General features: G+C 32.4%; 1 protein-coding gene across 2 annotated transcripts; it reads right to left on the reverse strand.

Annotated features, from left to right (window-relative positions):
• Positions 1-1,512: 1,512 nt before the first annotated feature.
• On the reverse strand, positions 1,513-20,284 carry LOC110995619 (proton-associated sugar transporter A). Of its 2 annotated transcripts, XM_022262873.2 has the most exons (10): positions 20,193-20,284; positions 19,601-19,811; positions 18,535-18,797; positions 17,508-17,747; positions 8,989-9,090; positions 8,599-8,879; positions 7,943-8,155; positions 5,719-5,849; positions 3,973-4,147; positions 1,513-2,945 (listed from the first exon to the last, which is right to left on the reverse strand). In XM_022262873.2, exons 2-10 carry the CDS (start codon positions 19,804-19,806, stop codon positions 2,727-2,729), a joined length of 1,830 nt encoding a protein of 609 aa, XP_022118565.2. In that variant the 5' UTR covers positions 19,807-19,811; positions 20,193-20,284; the 3' UTR covers positions 1,513-2,726. The 2 variants fall into 2 exon arrangements, with proteins under 2 accessions (XP_022118565.2, XP_022118566.2); XM_022262874.2 differs by lacking the exon at positions 20,193-20,284 and having other exon boundaries at positions 19,601-19,943.
• Positions 20,285-20,642: the final 358 nt, after the last annotated feature.

The raw sequence follows: 20,642 nt of genomic DNA on the forward strand, positions 1-20,642 counted from the left end.
CATACCCTTAATCGCGCTGTCAACGTTATTCCCATCGCAAATGATAAACACAACTTCACAACCTTACCCTCTGGGGCCTGCCAACTAAGTGCTTAGTCTGGTCTAGGATGTCACTTTAGATCGAAGCCAGAGCAACGCGATAGAAAACAAATTACATTCAAAAATATAACATGATTCCTCCACGAGTTGTTTAACAAAGTTGTGTATAATTTGTCCTTCGAGAATGTCGCGTTGTGCGCAGATGTTGAAAACTTAGCACATTAATGTTCACTACGAACACGTATTAAACCACAAACTCTAAATGGAATGTAAACTTGAAAGTTAGAGCATAGTTAGGTTTGCAACTTTGAAAGCTACTTAAAGAAAAGTTTTGCTATATTTATCCTTATATTAATTTTAAAATGAATTCTGTACTACTAATCATTTTGTTGAGTTGCGTTTTGTATCTATTCTACTTTATGTATATTAATAATAAATAAAAAAGATTTACTAATATTTCAATATAAGATTTTATAAAAATTTGTAATGCGAAAAATCCAGGATGAATTCTTCTAGTAGAAGAAGAAGAAATCTTAGCTTCGCAAAGTAAGGGAGTAGACGGGTATTACAACTGCAGAAGAGTTACTGCATCTGGCACAGAACAAGAGACGCTTCATGAGATTGACCAACCTCCAGTAATCGAGAGGCAATCAAAGAAGAAAATAAATACAATTAGGTATCATCATTTATGAACGCGTGGAATTTCGTATTCTGCCTTGAGGTCCGACGATGAAGCGATGAAATAATACATACATTACATTTTAAACCTATAGAATATTTACCTGCGAGATAAATAACGCGGTACAAATATTCAAAGAACATTGCTTCTTCACTGCCGCAGTCCTGCACCGCGGTGGTTGGAGTTAATTTTACCCAAACCCGATGGATGAGCCCCATGTCTTTGTAATAGATATTTTTGAAACGTATCTTTATAACGCTGCATATGCGTCGAGGGCGCAGCTCCATTGACAAATCCTTACCTATTATTAAAAAAAGTTCTCCGGCGGCGTCTTTTGATTACACAAATAGGAATTGTGATTCATGAGAAAGTTTTAAATGTATAATTCATTAAGGTTTTATGTATTTATTATGATTATTATAGTATTTATTTATGTCGTAATCCTACAGCTAACAATATTATTATAAAAGAAATGCCGTAAGCTACAAATCATTTATCAGCAGATCTTATGTCCATTTACCCCCTGTTATATTAAAAAAAAGTTTTATAGAAAGGGAAATTTAGGTCAACGGATTATTTTAATAATTCAACGCTGCCTTTCAGAAATCGTGTTTCGTCTTTCATTGTCCACAATTGCAATGGAACGCTCAATATAAGTAGTTCTTAAGCAATTCGCCTTTATATCCCTTAAAGAAGTTTCATTTACATCTGTAATGCTCATGTCACTTTAGTACATTATTTTTATTAAAATAGATTTTTACCATTACGTATTCCTTCAATAATGAACCACAATCTCGTGGAAATTCATTTTAATAACACGATTAAATGGGATTACATTCATAACAAGTTGAATTTATATATACATACATACGTATAATACTTCATTCAAACCCTTTTCAGGTTTATGGCATGCAAATTAAAATAACACCTAAACTTACATTTCCTGCCACATTCAAATTAAATAAATAATACATACTAGCAGTTGTGCGACAGTCACACATTCACTAATAATTCTATATGTATACTCTAAAGAAACATGGACACCATTTCATATTTGGTGGATGCAAAACTGAATCATTGCTTCCAAAATTTAAATACCTAAACTTAATACTATATTAAATAATTATCGTTACATGATCCCCTTAAATTGCAACATCGCCCTGATTGGTTGAAATCACGCGTAGTCTGTTACAGATAACAATTTTTTGACAGGGAATAATCGTAATGCTTACACTTTCAAATTCGTTAAACGTCACTTGCAAAATGACAATTAATTGTCAAAATTATCATGTCATAAGCAAAAGGGTTATCTGTAGTAGATTAAATATCCTTAAAATGAATGGCTTAGGTATTAAAATTAATTACCTGACTATAACTATGTTATATAAAACGATTCTGTAATTATTTTCTACAAAATTTAAACAATAATAATAAACGATATGTAAAACCTTTTTGAGATTACCAAACAAGTCGAATGTTACATAGATATCTTAAATCTAATTTTACAAGAACAACAGATTGAGATTAACAGATACGTACCACAGAGATAATAGAAACTTATATATTATTAAATATATGTTTGAAACCTTAGATTATATTTGGCATATTAATGTTCAAACATTTTTCATTCCAGTATTATCTTAACATCGCCACATAAACTAAATAAAACCAGCCACCATTAATAAAAATCATGTTAGTATAACTTATGAAACTACTTATTAAAAAAAATTAATATAAATACCCACGCGATTCTTATAGCAATTCTATACCAATTATAGCGAGTACGTAAACATAAGTAAACACCAAAGAAGACAGTAAAATTTCATCAATATTTAAGATTCATCACCGCTACATCGCGATTGACACGTACCGCCGTACTTGTGATGAATTCTGCTTATCTCGTATTAGCACTATATAAATCAACAATCCTTAACAATAATTACATATTTAAAAATATCCCGTGAGATCCAGAAATTTAACTATATATCAAAGAGTTTTGATATTCAGTTTAGAGCTCCAAATAGGTAATTTTCGTTGCAGTAATAGCAGCAGCACCAGCTAAAGAGGCTGCTACACCGACCACGGCAGCCGTGGACCCAGTCAACTTTACAGCGAAGCCCATGATAAATGAAATAAGCAACTGGGCGACGAAAACACAACTACTGATCACAGCGACATCAGTACCTATACCACGCTCTTCACCACAGCCACCTCCTTCACTATCCCACTGGAAAATAAATACAATGGCAATTAATTAATGTTTCTTGAACCTTTGCAAAGAAGTGTTTTCTCTTAGAAATATATTCATGTATATAATTTCATATATAGATATATAGAAATATATTCATACACATATATAGATATATAGAAATATATTGATAAATATGAATATTTAGAAATATCATTTTTATAGCATAGTAGATCTAATCTAACCTAAGGGTATGATTCAGAACCGAGATTAAGTGGTAAGTCAGACTCCTAAACGTCAAGAATGTATTAATTTTTGACATACGAAAGTCTGAATACAGAAGTGTCTAATTTTTTTTTACCTAATTGAATAATCGTTTGTAATTTACTATTGACAGGTATTAGATGAAATGAAATTTTAAACAATATATACGAATACATAAAACTGGCAAAAAATTGTGTATTGCACATACTAACACATATTTTTATTTAAGAATAGGTAAACAAAGCTTTTATACAAAAGCTCGTTAGCTGAGAAACAAATTGCATTTAGTTTTGTGAAACAATGGAAACGCTTACAGTAGACCATTAATTAGCACAAGACTTAATTACAAACTGTTAATCACTTGTTAATCTGTTTGATGTCGCTATTATAAATAAGGTGTTGAATTCACGAAGGATTGTTTGAACTGAGTTTCAAAATACTCAGAAACACTAAACTAGACTAAATTCGCTTCTTCCTCTACCCGCCTAGCTCACTCTATCTACCTTTATCGCAAGCGTAAAACACAACTTATAAAATTATAATTTATCGTGATTTCTTTGCCTTTATTTGTATTGTTTTTCTTTTTCATTTAAATGTTTAAGTTATTGAATATTTTTTGTAGAGATTTCTCTTTTTTTATTTTTCCTTACAGCTTGAATGAGAGCGTACCAATTCTTATAAAGCCGGCAACACACTCACGAGCCCTATGGCAGTGAGAGTGTCCATGGGCGGCGGTATCACATGATCCTCATAAATTAATCACTGTCTTTAGGCCTTAATTTATTTATTGCAAATTATTTACCATTCCCGTTGCATGGTAGTGTGCGACCAGGAGGTAGGGCATCGTAAAAAGCGTAGAGTACAGGATACCAGCTGTCCAGCTGAATAGAAGCACTGCTGTTTGGTTCCTCAAGATGCAGAGGAGCGTCATACCACAGCTGTAGGTACACAAGCCTCCGACGTAGACTTTTTTAGCGCTGTAAAATAAATCACATTACTAGTATACCATATTTATTTTATAGACAAAATAAGTAAGAAAGGATTCTTGCAGACGCGATAACAGCAAAACTATTATTTCTGAATATTTGTCTTATTTTTAATTTGTTTGTTAGTGTGAAAACTTATATTGGGGTGAAAATTCGATAAAATTAAGGTATTAGCTTGAAATTTAAATGCCCGTCAAATATTGTCTTCGCTGAAGGCTCTCTTAATCCCTAAAATGTACATGTCAGTCAAAACAACAACTTATTATCCTTTGATGGGTATTTTTTAAAGTCAGATTAGTAAGGATGCGTGAAATATTGCAACAAAAATCATTCGCGTGACCAAACAATAAAAAAAACATTGCTAATGAAATTATGTCAGGCGCTAAAATTGTTAGCGTCTTAGAAGCCGCATAATGTCTAATGAAAGTCAAGACTCAAAGGTTATGTGATTACAGCTGCGACCAGGGACAAGGTTATAAATTCAATAGTTTTAAATATATCCATACGAAAGTTGAATCTTGTAATTGATAAATGATTTATGAGTTTAATAGAGGTATATAGGTTGTATATGTGTTACTAAGTATTAAGGATTAATTATATACATTACTAAATGAACTACTTCTTATAACGTAGGTTACAGTTAAAATGAAAATATCCCATAAAAATATTTGTTTGAAATTCCTGACTTTCATATGTTTTTGTTAACTATACAAAATTATTAGTTTGAGATATTTTTGTTTTGTATCAATTAAATCGTCCAATGTCACAATGAAGCCAAACTTAGTATCAGCCTTATTTGTAAGGCTTCTGAATCTAAAATCAATTAATAGTACAGAAATAGGCTTATTTAATGAAGGTATAAGTTATTAAATTATAATGGAACCCACAACACACACAGAAGCAATACCGAATGAAAGATAGATAGACATATTTGGACCGACATGTTGCCAAGTGGATAGAAGATTGGCAAGAGATAATATGTGGTGAATTAAAGTGCCTACACCAATGAAGCTAAAGGAAAGTTTTAATTTAGCTTAACATGGATGAATTATTAGTGTAATGTAGTAGAAAAAGGAAACTGAATTGTCAATTTCTAAACAATTACTCTTATTTTTTAATTATTTTTCTTTTTTTGCGATTGAGGCGCAACCTAGCTGCTGTGGTTTCAGGCAGAATGTCCAGCGCTGTAAAACTAATTATAAAGCTGATCCAGGGACAATTATAACCATAGCACACACGCATTACAGACTTAAAACGTACGAAAGAATAAAAAATGTTACCTCTTATGGTTTCTTTGATAAATGTTATTTTGTGTGTTATGTTAGTAATAAATGTTAGGTCTGTGACTATGTCAATATTACTAATACCTCCTTTCTATACTTGATCTCATGTATATTTAGATGTTAATACACATTTTCCGTTGTCTCTTGCTGTGCACTCAAATCGTCGAGTTGTTTATAAAATGTAATAATTTCGCTTTTAACCCGTTATAGGCTTTTTAAATCGTAATACAGTTGACGTCTGGCTGACAGATAATCGTATCGTTAACGAGATAAACTTACCCAAACTTCTTTATCAGTTTCTCAATAAAAGTTGAATAGAAAGCACAAGATAGAGAGTACATTGCCATCCCCCAGCAACCGAAGCGGACACCAGCTTCGTAGTTTGTTCTACTTTCTGTGCCGACTGGCGCCTGAAAGATTTTTATAGCAATTACACATAAACGCATTGACTCTATTGGTTAAAAAATAAGTCGTATTACTGGTTAACTATAAATGAATATGATGGCATACAGTTTTCTTAAGCCACTTTTCACTCTACCTAAATAGACTTAGGGACTCTTCAAGAAAAGAGCGTACCAATACTTAAAAGGCCGGCAACGTTCTCGCGAGCCCTCTGGCATTGAGAGTGTCAATGGGCGGTATCACTTAACATCAGGTGAGCCTCCTGCCCGTTTGCCCGCTCTTCTATAGAAAAAGGTGCAATTTTATTGAATAATAACTAAATTGCTTACATATCACAATACCTTTGGAATTTAGTTACATTTTTGTGTAAGCTTGCATGCTTAAAGAATGAGGTAATACTTCTTTTATAGATTTTTAGAGATTTAAATCACTTTATCTTTGATGACATTATAGAAATTTTTCGTATCATGATTGATCGGGTAAAAGTCCACGTCGAATTCCATTGCGTTTTACACGAGGATTCTATTTAATCCCTATTCCAGCACAAATTTCGTCATTAAATGAATTCATAGTCTAAAACATTGGCTATGTTTGTTTTTTTCTTCTATCAACGTTATTTAAATCAGGTATCGATCTTTCAAAATGGATACACATAAAACTCAACTCCACCATATATCTTTTCCATTCTCCCTAGTTTAAGAAACGATGACAAAAAATAGAAAAAAACAATATACTTTTTTAGAGTTTGGCGACCGCCTAGGTCCTTAAGATTTCACAAAAATATCAACAATATCTCAATGATTTAATGGAGTAGTATGTTTGTGCGGTTTGTGCTTGAACGATTCATTTTTAGCGAGATAATGTAATGATAACTATTCGTGTTACTCGTTACAGAATGTATTTATTAACATGGGACAGAATCCCAAGAACCTTACTGAACGACAAGAAAAAACTCTTTCAGTTCAGCCGGTAAAGCGTGGGTGCGTTGGTGGGATGGAGTTGTCAAGGACATCGGAACAATAGGTCACCGAAGTCGGACGCAAGAAGAATATATAATATAGATGACAAAAGATACTTGCTAAGGCGTAAGGGGCTGAACATCCATTAATTTAATTATCTAGCGTGACAAGTTATTGTTATTTACCTACCATTAGAATATATCTATAAATAACTTTGAACGTAACAGAAGTAATCTTGAAGTCAACAAGTATTTCACAATCCTATGACTAAGACTTATCTGATAGCGTCAAGTTTTGTGATGATCTTCTTAATCCCTATGTTATGAGTCACAATTATTATAAATCTTTAGCTGAAAATGTATACTTTATTGATTTACATAGTTGCATAGACTTATGACTGACGTAAAACTATTTCATCGATTTCCGTAGATTATTATTAAGTAATAATAATAATCTATATGTGTATGAGAACCGTTGACGGTAAGTGCTAGTATTTCTGAGGGATTTTTGTATTCCTTCTTTTACTATACTGACACGCAACAGCTGTTCCAGCGAATATTATATTACCGAAGGAAGGGAGCATGCTGGATACAGCTTCCAGTTACCAAGGTTCACATAGTATGTATGTCTATATGACAGCATAGCCGCACCCCTAACGCTCAAAACATTTTACTCTATTCCAAACACGAGACACATTCTGTATATTTATTTCAATTACGATTCGTTATAACAAATGTGTGAAGGCGAAAAATCTTCAATTCTTTATAATTATATAGTTTATTTTGAATGTAGTGTTGATTTAGTTGCTTCCTCGTATCGTAGATCGTAGCTTCGATCCCAGCTGTGCACCAATGGACTTTATACGTGCACATTTAACATTGACTCGAACGGAGAAATAAAACATCGTGACGAAACCGGCTCGCTTTAGACCCAAAAATCCGACAGCGTATGTCAGGCAGGTCTGATCACCTACTTATTATTATTATTTATTACTTGCATATTACATTGACAAATGATGGCAAAACAGATACAGAATTCTGAGGCCCCGACCTAAAAAGTTTATAACGCCACTGGTCTCATATAGTTCATTACAAATATCAGTTAAAATCAAGTGTATTCCAAAAATACATCGTATAACTTACAGCTGGATTTCCACCATACACAGCTTCGCCGACGAAGTCTGTGAAGTACAACGAATAGCAGACATGGGCCATCCAACAGAAAAGATTAGTCAAACAAACGAATCTCATAGACTTGGGCATCATGATTATGGATTTCAGATAATGTTTCAGGGAAAGAGGTTCGCCGTGTCCTTCAGGTATTGCTATTACATTTGGAGCTGGTGGTGCTGGAACCTGGAATACAGAATAGTCAATAAGACAGCAAAAATAAAGTGTTCCTGGCCGGTCTCCAAATTATTATAACGATCATGATATCCTGCAGAAACTGTTAACACATTGAATGAACCAATGAACTGAACCAAAACTTTTTATGAGGAATTTTGATAAAGTAAATATGAATGTTTGAAAATATGTATGAATTTCCGACATAAAAATCATCTTTTTTCGCTTCCGAGGGGTATTAGCATACAGCACATTGGGTGCCGAATACTCTGATTCGAGAGCTAGGTTACTAATATTAACAGTATAAATAATAAGTAAATGTATTTTTTTGCTTTCACTTTATTTTAAAAAAGAAAGACAAGAGATACAGATATAACTCTTTCTGTAAAATTATGATCGACTTAGGAAGTACACAGTGCCTATACTTGAAAAAAACATTCAGTTCTCATATTTACCTCAGAGCCTTCCAACGTTCCATAAGTTGGGCAGTCTTTCCTCACACCTTCCTCTTCAAGAGTACCATAGCTCGACACGTCTTTTCTCAGATTATCTCTTTCTAATTGCTCCTGATCAGGCGGATTTTTTGATTTCTCCGTACTCTTTTTAAACTCCTCGTATTGGTGCAACTCTTCCAATGGTATCTCTTTAAAACTACTGACAGTGGCTGATACACAGATCACGAAAATTATTGTGATCAATGTGAATACTGCTCTGACGTGCCCACCGAAGAAGTCTCCTGTAATTATATATGTATATGTTACCGAGTAACACAAACACAATAAAACAAAAATATTCAAACAGTAGAAACTTGTCAACACCAAGCTGTGTCAAAAGTCAATGTTTACCTAGACTGGTTTCATCCCAATTTATTCCGCCAAGCGCGTATCCCATGAAGCCTCCCAATCCAGCCATTATCGTAAAAGTACTCAAGCCCCTAGCATGGTCCTCTGAAATAAAATAATTCGGATATACAATAACTGCCGGCAAATAGCAAGAAACGTGAACATTGATTTTAATCATGAAATGTTATCTAATGTCTAGAAATCATAACAATCAAATATACAGAATTTTCTGAACAAAATTAATAAAAATAAATTTAAAAATATTATGATGCAAATTTTTCAATTGCATAACCGTGATATAGATACGATATAAACCATGGAATAATTTACTCACAGACTGTCGGGTAACCTGACTTAAAAGTAATTAAAGTAATAGCCCCTTGAGAGTTCTCATAACTTAAAGTACATTTATTAATATAACAAAAGCATATAAGGGGCAAATTCTTAATAAAAACGATAATGTCGTTTTTTACACGGGACAATTTATAAACAATTATATATATAGTACAATAATATAGAGACTTTTTTTCAGATATTCTTCCGAGGAGAAAACCATTTTTATTGGTTTTAACGTATATAAATCAATACAATTATAATCGTAATTAAAAACGGTGGCAATTCGCTTACATGAGTCCATTAATTAGGAACATTTATTTGAGCTAGGTATACTAAGGGTCTGTTTCACAATGTCCGGATAAGTTCCAAATAAGCTATTTATTACTTATTGGTAGTATAAACACTATTATTGCGTTTCACGACAGTCAGATAGCGCTATTCGTCATGGAACTTTTATCTTTCGAATAATTTATGTGTTGCATAGCTATATAATATCAATACTTTATCCATACACAGGATAAAGTATCAATACTTTATCTATTTACATATGTTATTACATTTACATTTACATATATATTTACATATATTGTGAAACAGGTCCTTAAAACGATAAGTAAGTTTGCTTCAGTAGTGAATCCACACATTATTCAATTTTAATTTTTAATGATTTACTAATAAAAAAAACGGATAACGCACAAGCACTGTTGCTGAAAGCTGAAATAGCGACGATTAATTTTTAAAGCTAAGCTGCATTTCAGCACGACGAGACTCTTGATTACTAAAGCCACAAGCTTATAAAATAGAAGAAAGAATGCAGATTTTATAGTCCTCTTAAATGGAAAGAGGAAGCTGCAGGCACGTGTTGTTCGGGAGGTAAAGTAGCCCTTTCTTCAATAGACAATCTTTGATGAGTTTTTTTTTTAAGCAGGAGGAAATACAATGCCTGCTTCCATATGACATCTTTTGAAGCTGATAACAATGTGGCTATGCCAGGATTTTGCCTGAGTTTAACAGTCCAAATGTAAATACACCACACAATTTGCTCTTTGATTCCAGCTACTAATTTGTAACGTAATACGCATCCAAATTGTTTGCAAGTTTATTTAATGGGTGATGAGGAAACACAATGTGATAGGCGTTCTGAGTACGTAAAAAGAAGAAAGCCTTAAATTTAAATAGCCTGAAAAAACTAAAATAGCCATTTAGCGACTAGCCATAATTACAAGGCAGAGATACACCCAGTTTGTGTACACTTGGTGAACACGGAAAACAATTCAATGCCAAATCCAAATAGCTGCCGTAGTTAGCAGTGAACAAACTGCGACTCGGGACATTGTTATTCAGGCGTACGATGACAGGCTAACCAGAGTTCCGGACACTCTCGAATGCTGTCGAATACCCGATGTTTTTTTGGAAAGGACAAGAAAGAGAGTTGCAGTTTTAATATTCCTCAGACAAACCCAGTTACAAAATAACCCAAAAGTGTCCTACAGAGACACTTATGCCACGCTAATAAAAGCTACTCGAAATACTAATCCTGCACAGACGAAGTCACGGACACCAGCTAGCATTATATAAGGCTATTATCCGTTCAATCTTAGCGCTAAGCTAATAATAGTTTTACGTCATACAAAATTACACTGAAGATAAGCTCAATATGTTACTCCACTATCGGTAATATTAAAGTATTGTAAAAAGTAGGAAGTTTTGACCTTCATTTAGCAGTACTAACAATTTAGTTTTTTCTGTTATGCACTTTGTTTATCAATGTAATCTGTTTTGTAATCGGCTTTGCATATTGCCTAAGTGTTTTCTTGATATGTATAAAAGTATATGTTATCTGTAAGATTACTTATAAATATAATAAAAGGATAAAATAGCTAAAAAATGCTATTCATTGTTCATCGTCAATAATGAATACATAGGTTGTATCATTTGGGTACAATTACAATCAAGGGCTTAGAGAAGACGAGAAGAACCAAGAGGTTCTGGACGATGCTGAATAAGGAGATGAGAATGAGAGGTTCAATGATGAAGACGTCATTATGTCCATAAATCCAAATAAGGTGTACCTACTTAAGATGGGATGGTTTTTAGTTCAAAACGTATAGTAGTTACAAGTACATTTTGTAATGTATTACGTTTAATCAAAGTTTCTAAGTATCTTTAAAATAGCGTAAGACAGCAATTTGATGTAATGTTCGATTGTTAATCGATATTAACATAGTCAACATTCTAGATTTTTTATAAGTCTATGTAATATCAAGTTTGTAATAATGAACTTATTAAGATTTATATAAATAATACGTTATATAGTCGCAATATAGCCAGGGATTTTCAGCTTTCGTTGCTATTCAATTATCGATAAAACAGTATGGGTCTACATAGTTAGTGTTGCCAATGGAAGAAAATTATAGCCGAGTCGGTTTCGTCTTTCTTCATTTCTGGTTTGAGTGCGTTTGTATTTATTTTATATATAAATGTGTGTGTGTGAAATTTTTTTACTCAAAAAAATGTTTTTGTGTCTTTCAAAATGTTATAAACTTTTAAAGGATTTTATTAGATTAATTTGCAAATTGTTAGGTAAAATATATTCCAAATGCTTATCAATGATAACCAAATATCCGTACGGAAAATGCCAAAATAAATATTCTTGAGATAAATCAATCACAGCGAAAGGAAAGAGATAGTGTTGTGTTGAAAATGATAAGCACAGTATATTTTGTACAGTGGATTACGAATACAGAGACAGTGCTTCTAACAATAACACCTATCAGGGACAAATTGATCAAGATGTTGGTGCCTAGCAAAATACAGGGCGGTATTTATAATAAAATCTGTATTAATTGTATGAATTTATTATTTTAAATCCCACAAATTTAACACTTTGTAGTTCAAGCCCTAAAAATTGTATAGAACAAACTGATCACGTGCAATCAATATAAATAAATAAAAACGTTTACTGCACAATACGTTATGCATCAGAATTACCATCTAAAGTTCTAATATGTAAGTACTAAAAGATAACATCAACGTTTATTTTTTCTACATCTCCCTTTCTCACTCTCTCTCAATCAGTCTCAATCGCTCTGTCCCTTTTCTTCGACAAAAACGCTGCACATCTTCGTGACGTTTTATCCGTAAAACTTTAACCTCACGCGCCTAAAAATGTTCACTTTAAAAATTTGGTCAAAGTGCATATTTGTACCTTTTTGCGTATATACAAAGAACAATTGTTGTATGTATTTTAATCATTATCAACACTGTCAGTACAGCTTATTCGTAATAACAGAACAAAAGGACCAACTATTTGCTGAAAACTTGCACTAAAACAATACACAATCGCATAGTGTGACGTACCTAAAACTAAACAAAACACTACCTATGTCTATCAAATTGGGTTAAGGATAGCAACGCTTCTGAAAAACGATAAATACTAATTAAATATTGTAATAACATAGTTATTATATTATTCAAATGCTGTGATTTTTAATTCCGTAGAATTCTGACATTTCATAAGTTTTGCTAATAAAAAGTTCTCCACTGAAAAAGGGACAAAAATGACCCAATTGAGGGCAATAAAATAGCATAACAAAAAATACTACTTATTTTTATATTTTACCTACAAAAAGGTAAATCTTAATATTATATATCGAATTAAGTTTAATTACTTCATGTATTCATTTTTTTTCTTTATTGTTTTATACATTATTCCAAATTAAAATTTTGTCATTTTTCGGTGTCTGACAATTGCTCCATTCACTCAATACGTTCCATCACCTAACCATAAACAACCAGTGTGAACACTAACTACCGGAAAAACCTACCAATTCTACCAAATAGAAAGAAGTAGAAGAATAAAAATAAAAAACTCTCGATATGGATACAACACTGAATGTGCTTCTAAATATAATGAGCGAAATGCAAAGCGAATTCCAGAACCAAACTAGAACCTTAACTGAAAGAATTGCCAACTTTTCGATGTCCATCGACGAAAAACTGATGCCCCTGGTGAAGAAAAACGTCAAACTCAAAAACCAGGTTACTGTAGTGCCCGGCGACTCGGAAAAAAGTACACCAACAAAACACGACCCATATTACTTACACTCACCCATGCCTGGTGCAGACAAGAACTACTCCGCAGCAACAAGAACCTCCCTGATAACATCTATATCAGAGAAGACTACCCTAAAGATGTTATCAATATCAGGAGAGAGCTAAAAGTCAAACAGCAAGATGAAATAAAAAAAGGAACAATTTCGTTCATCCGGTAAGATATGCTGGTGGTGAAAGACAAAACTCAAAGAAGTAGTAAGCATAACGTTCATATTCAAGTTTTCACTTCTGCCGGCACTAAAATTATTTTTCGTTGATCTGTTATTCTCTTTTTAAATAAACCGACACATAGTCAATTCTACTATCAAATGGTACATCAGCATGTAAATACAACATCATTTTATGTAATCGGTAAGACAAGGATCTTTTTGACATTATAAGTCGTTAGATAAAGTAATCCATCTAGGTATTTGAATAATTCTTCCGATAGAAAAATATCTATGAATACTACATTATACTCACGGATATACCCTGACTTATACACACTTGGGTACTTGGTGTAACATGAGAAATGAAAAAACTTTATTAGACACAATATACAATATTTTCTTTTCTTTTCTTCTTTTTTTATATTATAGTCACGAACATACCCTGACTTTTTAATTATTTTTATTATTAGGTACAATGTATGTAAAGTAAATACTGTATAATTGATTGTTTTATTTAGGTATTCATAGATGATAATTCATATTTGTATGATAGATATCGTATTATGGTAAGAGCGAAATAATAAATTTTTTGAGTTTCATAAAATGTGAGTTTCAAAAATAATAATCTTGTTTAATATTTTGAGGCTCTTTCTCTGGTTGTTTTTTTCTTTGTCTGAGCTTTTGTACGTATAGTAAAATAACTAAATAAATCCTTTCTCCTTAAAATCCTGACATTAATAGAAGAGATAAATAAACTGTAATAACATACTAACCACTAGAAACGTCACTAATATAAATAAAGACGATTTTCTCTTTTATCTTAAGTTTTCATTTTCGTAAATATTTTATTTAAATTTTATCAAGATAACTCTATGTACATATATCGCGTGACAACAATTCTTTTATAGATCGTATTACGTGTTAAACAACATAGGAATATTCAAATGTGATCAATCATAATGATAAAGTCAGATTCCTAAATTCCTATCTCACATTGTTGAATAATTTGTGATTAAAACGCAAAATGTGAATTTAAAAGGATTTTAAAATAAATATATATAGCGAATTGTTCTCTTACTCTAAATTAAGCAAGGATCCTGGATAAGTCGCAATACTGACTGGGCGGCCCTAAGGTTCAGAAGGATTGTTAAGGGTTAATCCCTCCTCTCTTGTTTCAACACCGTAGGAGCGGTATCAATGCAAATGCGGGGAGCGTTGCATGCAAACCGGGACTCGATTCCACAGTTCCCTGAGAAACACGACCTCCAACTTTTTGTGGACCTCCTTCTAAACGGCCGGCATCGCTAAACCTACTAAAAATGGGTATGTATAGCCTGCAATGACTACCCCTTTTGGGCAAAAAAAACATGGTGAATTTTATTGATAGGACTCGCTGTTGGGCATAAGTGAATTGACACAGCTCGGGCCATATTAGTAACTGTTGTATCTAGTATTCCAGTACCATAATATAGATGTCGCTACAATCTGAACAAAAACAATATAGTCGCATAAATGCACGCACTTTTCATATATTTTATGAAGATTGTTCTCTTCGAATTCGAAGACGAATACTTATAAACGAATTTGGTTTAAATTTTCAGTGAAATTGGAAAATGTATACTCATATTATAAAGAGAAAAGTAATGTATTAATAAGACCAATTGAATAATTCTTAGAGCTTATTTTACCATAAGAATAGTACATTAAAAATACAAACTATATATATTTCCCAAATATACAAATATGTATAATATGTACAAAAATAATAAGATAAGCCCTATACCAGTTCTCACCAGTAAAGAATAACTCTCTTTGAACTTCCACGTCAGCTCAGGTTATCCCATCCGCGATAAGCTCGGCACTAAGCAAAGGCAAAGGTAGCTTGGACATATATTAAGAAATGTTTAAAACAAAGTCTTGTTGTATGCAATGCCTCGGCAGCCATTGCATTGCAATAGATTAAAGGTAGGCTTGATAGATTTTATCAATCTACCCGTCTAGTCTAATAATAACGGACTAACAAAGATTTTTGACAGCACGTTTCTATTTAGATCTTCATTTTATAATGTTCTGATAACATCAGTATTTATTATTTAATATTAATTATATTTTCTTTATTAATAATTTTATATTTTACTACATTCAGCTCCCACGTCGCATGATCTGCTGGCATGTCAACCACTAAATTAAATATGAAGAACGTCTGTTGTTTTTTTTTTTAAATTGATAAGCACGTGCTCAATTTTATCAATAAGTATGAAAAGTCCTGCTTGTCGCCAAGAGATTACTACGTAATACGTATTATGTCTGGGGCGCTCTCATCATTAGTCCTAAGTAAGTTATTGTTGATGCAAAATTAATATACGAACTAGGGCTCGCGAGTGCGTTGTCGGCCTTTTAAGAATTTGTACGCTCTTATATATATATTAATATTCCACGATTTAGATGTATTATAGGCTTCGACTCGTGCGCATTAATTCCTTGGCTTATTCTAATACGCCCATGGGGCGCCCCTCAAGGTTCATACAAAAAATATCATTTTAATTTGTTTGACAAAAATAGGTATATTAGTTTTTATCAAACAAAAGTCATTATTGAAGTAATCAACATATCTAATTTATGTGCAAGTTAATTTGTACTTAATATGCAAATTACACTTTCTTTAAACCTATACATATTGATTCTTACAAATAATCTACTGTTGCAGATAATTAAAAAGAGCAGGAGGCGTTGCGTTTCATGCGCGTTGGTAGCATACATACAGAATCGACGAGCCGTAGAATTACGTTTTCTTAAAAGTATATTTTTATAATCCGGACTTTGCTGATCCCATACAGTTGTTCGTTTAAGATTTCATCGTCAAGTAATATGTATCAAAATGATCGTTTTCCATTTTCGTCAAGTCTACGAAAGTGCGCGTTCGAATTTACAACAAAACGGGCGTGCGATACACTTATAAGGCGCGTTACCGAAGCGCGCGCTTCAAAACGCTTAATGTGTACCCGTCCTTAGTATAAGTAACATCAAAATAATGCAAAATACCATAGAAGTGCCTATGACGATTAAGAAAAGGAAACTTGAGTATTTCTGTCACGTTTTACGTAACACTAACAAAATACGAGCACCTTTAACGAATACAAGGCAAAGTCTCCTTCGACTTGCCGCAGACGCACGTCTTGGTTGAAACCATTATATATCCACGTCATTATCAGCGCGGCATTCAAAATAAACTAGCTATGATGATGGCCAACAATACAATCAGATTTCTCAATCAGTTTCAACTTCAATTTAATAGGCAAGTAGGTGATCAGCCTTCTGTGCCTGACACACGCAATCGACGTTATTAGATGCACATTAAAAGAGTCCATTGGTGCACAGGCGGGGTGGAACTTACAACCTCAGGGATAAGATGATGATCAGGGCTTAATATTATAAGAAGAACAAAATAATAGCATCGAAATTCTGTCTATTTATTTTTTATTTCGTAATAAGTATATGTTTTTTATTATAGAGTATATGACTCCTACCGTAATAAACATATGAATAATATTTTACGAGATTACTTATTAACAATTGTAAAGGCAGACGAGTTGACATATATTTGCGTCTGTTACAAGGAACATCTTCAATATATAAGAATTCACGTGCTTTGTATATTGGCAAGATGAAATCCGGCATTATCGCGATTCTACACATTATTATTTTTAATTTCAATTAAATAATTGAATTATTTTTTTTGTTTCTATAATTATATAGTTTATTCTTTATATATATACAGTGTTTACAATTTTCTTAACCTATATTGTAATTGAAATTGAAAATTGAAAAAATTGAAAAAAATTGAAAAAAATTGAAAAAAAAAATTGAAAAAAATTGAAAAAAATTGAAAAAAAAACAGACATATTAATATGAAAAACTAACCTGGAACTGTCACATCGAGAAGATACGCCCGCGCTGGACTTTGACAGGCATCAGCATCGAAATCCAGGAGCACAGTACCTATTATAGTCAAAAAAACCCCCCAGGGATGGTAATTCGTTCCTTCCGTTTCTAATGCTGTACTTCGAGGGCCTAGTACCGAAGGAACTTGGGTCTTATTGACGTGTCCTAGGTCACCAAGCAAATAACCCAAGCTTTCACCATTGGGTACTAAAATTAGACCTGCAAATTTATTTTATCTTAGTGTTTTGTGACTCTTAAAATTTAATAAGGCTGTCGGATGTAGTAACTAACGTTTTCGTCAGAAATATAACTTTTCTCTTTTTTTCTCTCTCTTAGTGAATTGCATAATGATGATTTTTATGTAGAGGGTGGGTATACAAACAATATTACAGAATGATAAATATATATTGTTTTAATTGTTCGCAGCATATTCCTAAGGTCCTGGGTTCTATTCAACGAATAAAATATTTTTATAGTTTCAATAGCGGCCATGAGCAGTTGATTGTATCATTAGAATTCCTATGCATAAATTAATAAAAAAATATTGAACTTAAAAATAATTAAATGTTTTGTGGATGACAAGGACAAAACATTTGATAGCTATTTAAGTTTTATTTTTTAAAAAGAATAAAACTGCGTTGTTAGGATTTCAACCTGAATTAATAATATTTAAGTATCAGTAGTAATATTTAAATAATATCATAAACTACTTTATATTATATAAAATAATTTTTTTTTCGACTTAAGTCATGTTCAGTGTGATAATTTAACTTAATAACGAAATGAATACACTTAAAACCGTTTATGACCACATCGTTGTGAACAATATACCGGTTATAATGACAAAATCAAGTCCCGGCTGAATTTTATTGTACTAGGTACTTAATACAACTTCACCGGTTTTTACGACCAAATATAAGTAGTCCCTAAGATATCGTTATAACAGATTTGGACAATACAAGCAAGAATCAACGCATTAAAACTGCTTAAAATAAAACTTATTTACCTAAAAACACTCCAATAGACATCATAACGATAAATGGCCGACGTCGTCCAAATTTAGATTTGCACCTGTCACTCAGTGAGCCCAAGAGAGGAGTCATAAAGAAGCCTATTAACGGTGAGAGCGCCCACACCATAGTCATTTGGTGATGGGGTACTCCAATCTGGAGAAGGGTGGGTGAAACGAAGGCCGTCTCGCCCGCGTATGAAAACTCTATGCCCATTACCGCAGCCGATATCCGCATAAGTTCCAATCGGTTTTTCCGCCTACAAGTTGGAAAGGAAATAACTAAAAATGTTAACGAAAGTTTTAAACTATTTTTTTTAATTATGCTTCGTTTAATTTATTGATGAATAAATCGTATACACTTGAAAAAGAATTGAAGTGCTTTATCTTAATAAATAAATAAATAAATAAATCTTTCGTATTAAAATTGTGTCTTAGTAAAATTACACTGGTGTATTAAAAATTTACTTATGAATCATTACGTGGAGAGTTTTCTTTTAAATTACATTTAATTAAACGTGTTTTAATCGTAAGTGTGTTTTTTTGTATACACATTAAAATTACATATTCCTGGAGAGCATGTTTCTAGTAAGAAACGAAAACCAGAATAATTCATTAATTTATTAAAACTTTCAACACTATGTCCCATAGAATCTGAAATATCTACAAATAGACAAATTTACTTGACATTACATGTACAATATGTACATATAGTTCTATTTTAATTCTGCATCAACATACTATATGCATGAAATTAGATAACCTAATTAGATTACACCGTACAGGCAAGGTTAAGCTTACTGTGATTTAATAAAGTGTAGATAGTAAAAAGTATTGAATTTCGCTTTAACTAACACATAAAAATAGCTTGCACATAGCTAGGATACAGAATCCTTAAAAAAATATTAAAGTTTCCAATCAGTCATAAATTAATTTATTCAGCAATTTATTAGCACCAATCTTGAATTATAAATTCACCGTATTTATTTTTAATTAATTCTCTGTAAAAGTAATTTTATATATTGTCATATTAGCGTGAAACCTAAATGAATATTATAATTACCTGAATATATCACTGTATTCACTGTTATCATACTCTCGGTTGGGCGGCTCAGATGACGTAGGTATACCAAACAGCATCTCCTTCAAAACCTCCCGAATCCCGCGCGGATGGTTCTCCTTCCATTGCGCGTATCTCTCCTTCCACCGGTCCCTTATCCCATGCCATCGGCCAGTCACACCCTGGTAGTCGTCCAATTTATCCGCCATTATCACTAAAAAGCACCAGTCATTTTACAAAATTCAAATATGGAATATTACACATTTTGAACCCAAGTTTGCTACTGTCAGTTCGAAAGTCTATAGAATACTGAAGCGCCCGCGCCGCCCACCGTCAGACTCCCGCCCTGAAGTGAAACAACAGCCTTATATTCCTAGATGTGACTGTTTTACCGTGTGAACCACTTATTGTAACATTTTCCCAGCGTTTGTTTTCCGTTTTTGAACGTAATTTGAATTGATTATTTATATTTTTATACCAATCACAAGTTTAATACATGAATAAAATACTTTGTCATTAATCTGAGCGGAAAGTTTATTTAACATTTTAATATATTATATTATAAATTATGTAAAAAAGTTAATTTTGGCCTTACGTCGCGTCCGTTGTGTAACCGGTTTTTGCGATTAGGTATTTGCTACTATTTTGTATAGTTAATATAACCAGTATGTATTAATTTACCCAAAGACTGTGTAGCACTGAAACAAATAATTATAAATTTAGTAAGTAATATACAATTGATAGATAATTAGAAGTATCGTGTAATTAAAATGTGTTTTGTATTAATTTATTTTACTTTTATCGCTCTTTATGTATTTATTGGATATACTCCAACGCACACGGTTGGTAAAGCTAAGAATTATAAATATATGACAGTCGATACGTCTTTAATTCACTTATGATTTTGATTTGAGTTAATTTAACTAAGAAAAAATATTATATTCATTAATAATTATAAAATCCATATTTCAAAAAATATATAGTAGAAGTATTTACAATTTTATTAACCTACGCAGTAATTTAAAATAGAAAATTAAAAAAAAAA

Source organism: Pieris rapae, chromosome 2 (genome assembly GCF_905147795.1).
Source record: "Pieris rapae chromosome 2, ilPieRapa1.1, whole genome shotgun sequence".
Lineage (NCBI taxonomy): Eukaryota > Metazoa > Arthropoda > Insecta > Lepidoptera > Pieridae > Pieris > Pieris rapae.

Bases quoted from the DNA above. Each gene is read 5' to 3' on its own strand.
- LOC110995619 (XM_022262873.2), bottom strand. From the start codon at position 19,806: ATGGCGGATAAATTGGACGACTACCAGGGTGTGACTGGCCGATGGCAT. The intron at 18,798-19,600 runs GTAATTATAATA...TCCAACTTGTAG, and splicing joins GAATACAGTGATATATTCAG to GCGGAAAAACCGATTGGAAC. The intron at 8,156-8,598 runs GTAAATATGAGA...TCTGTATTCCAG, and splicing joins GAACGTTGGAAGGCTCTGAG to GTTCCAGCACCACCAGCTCC.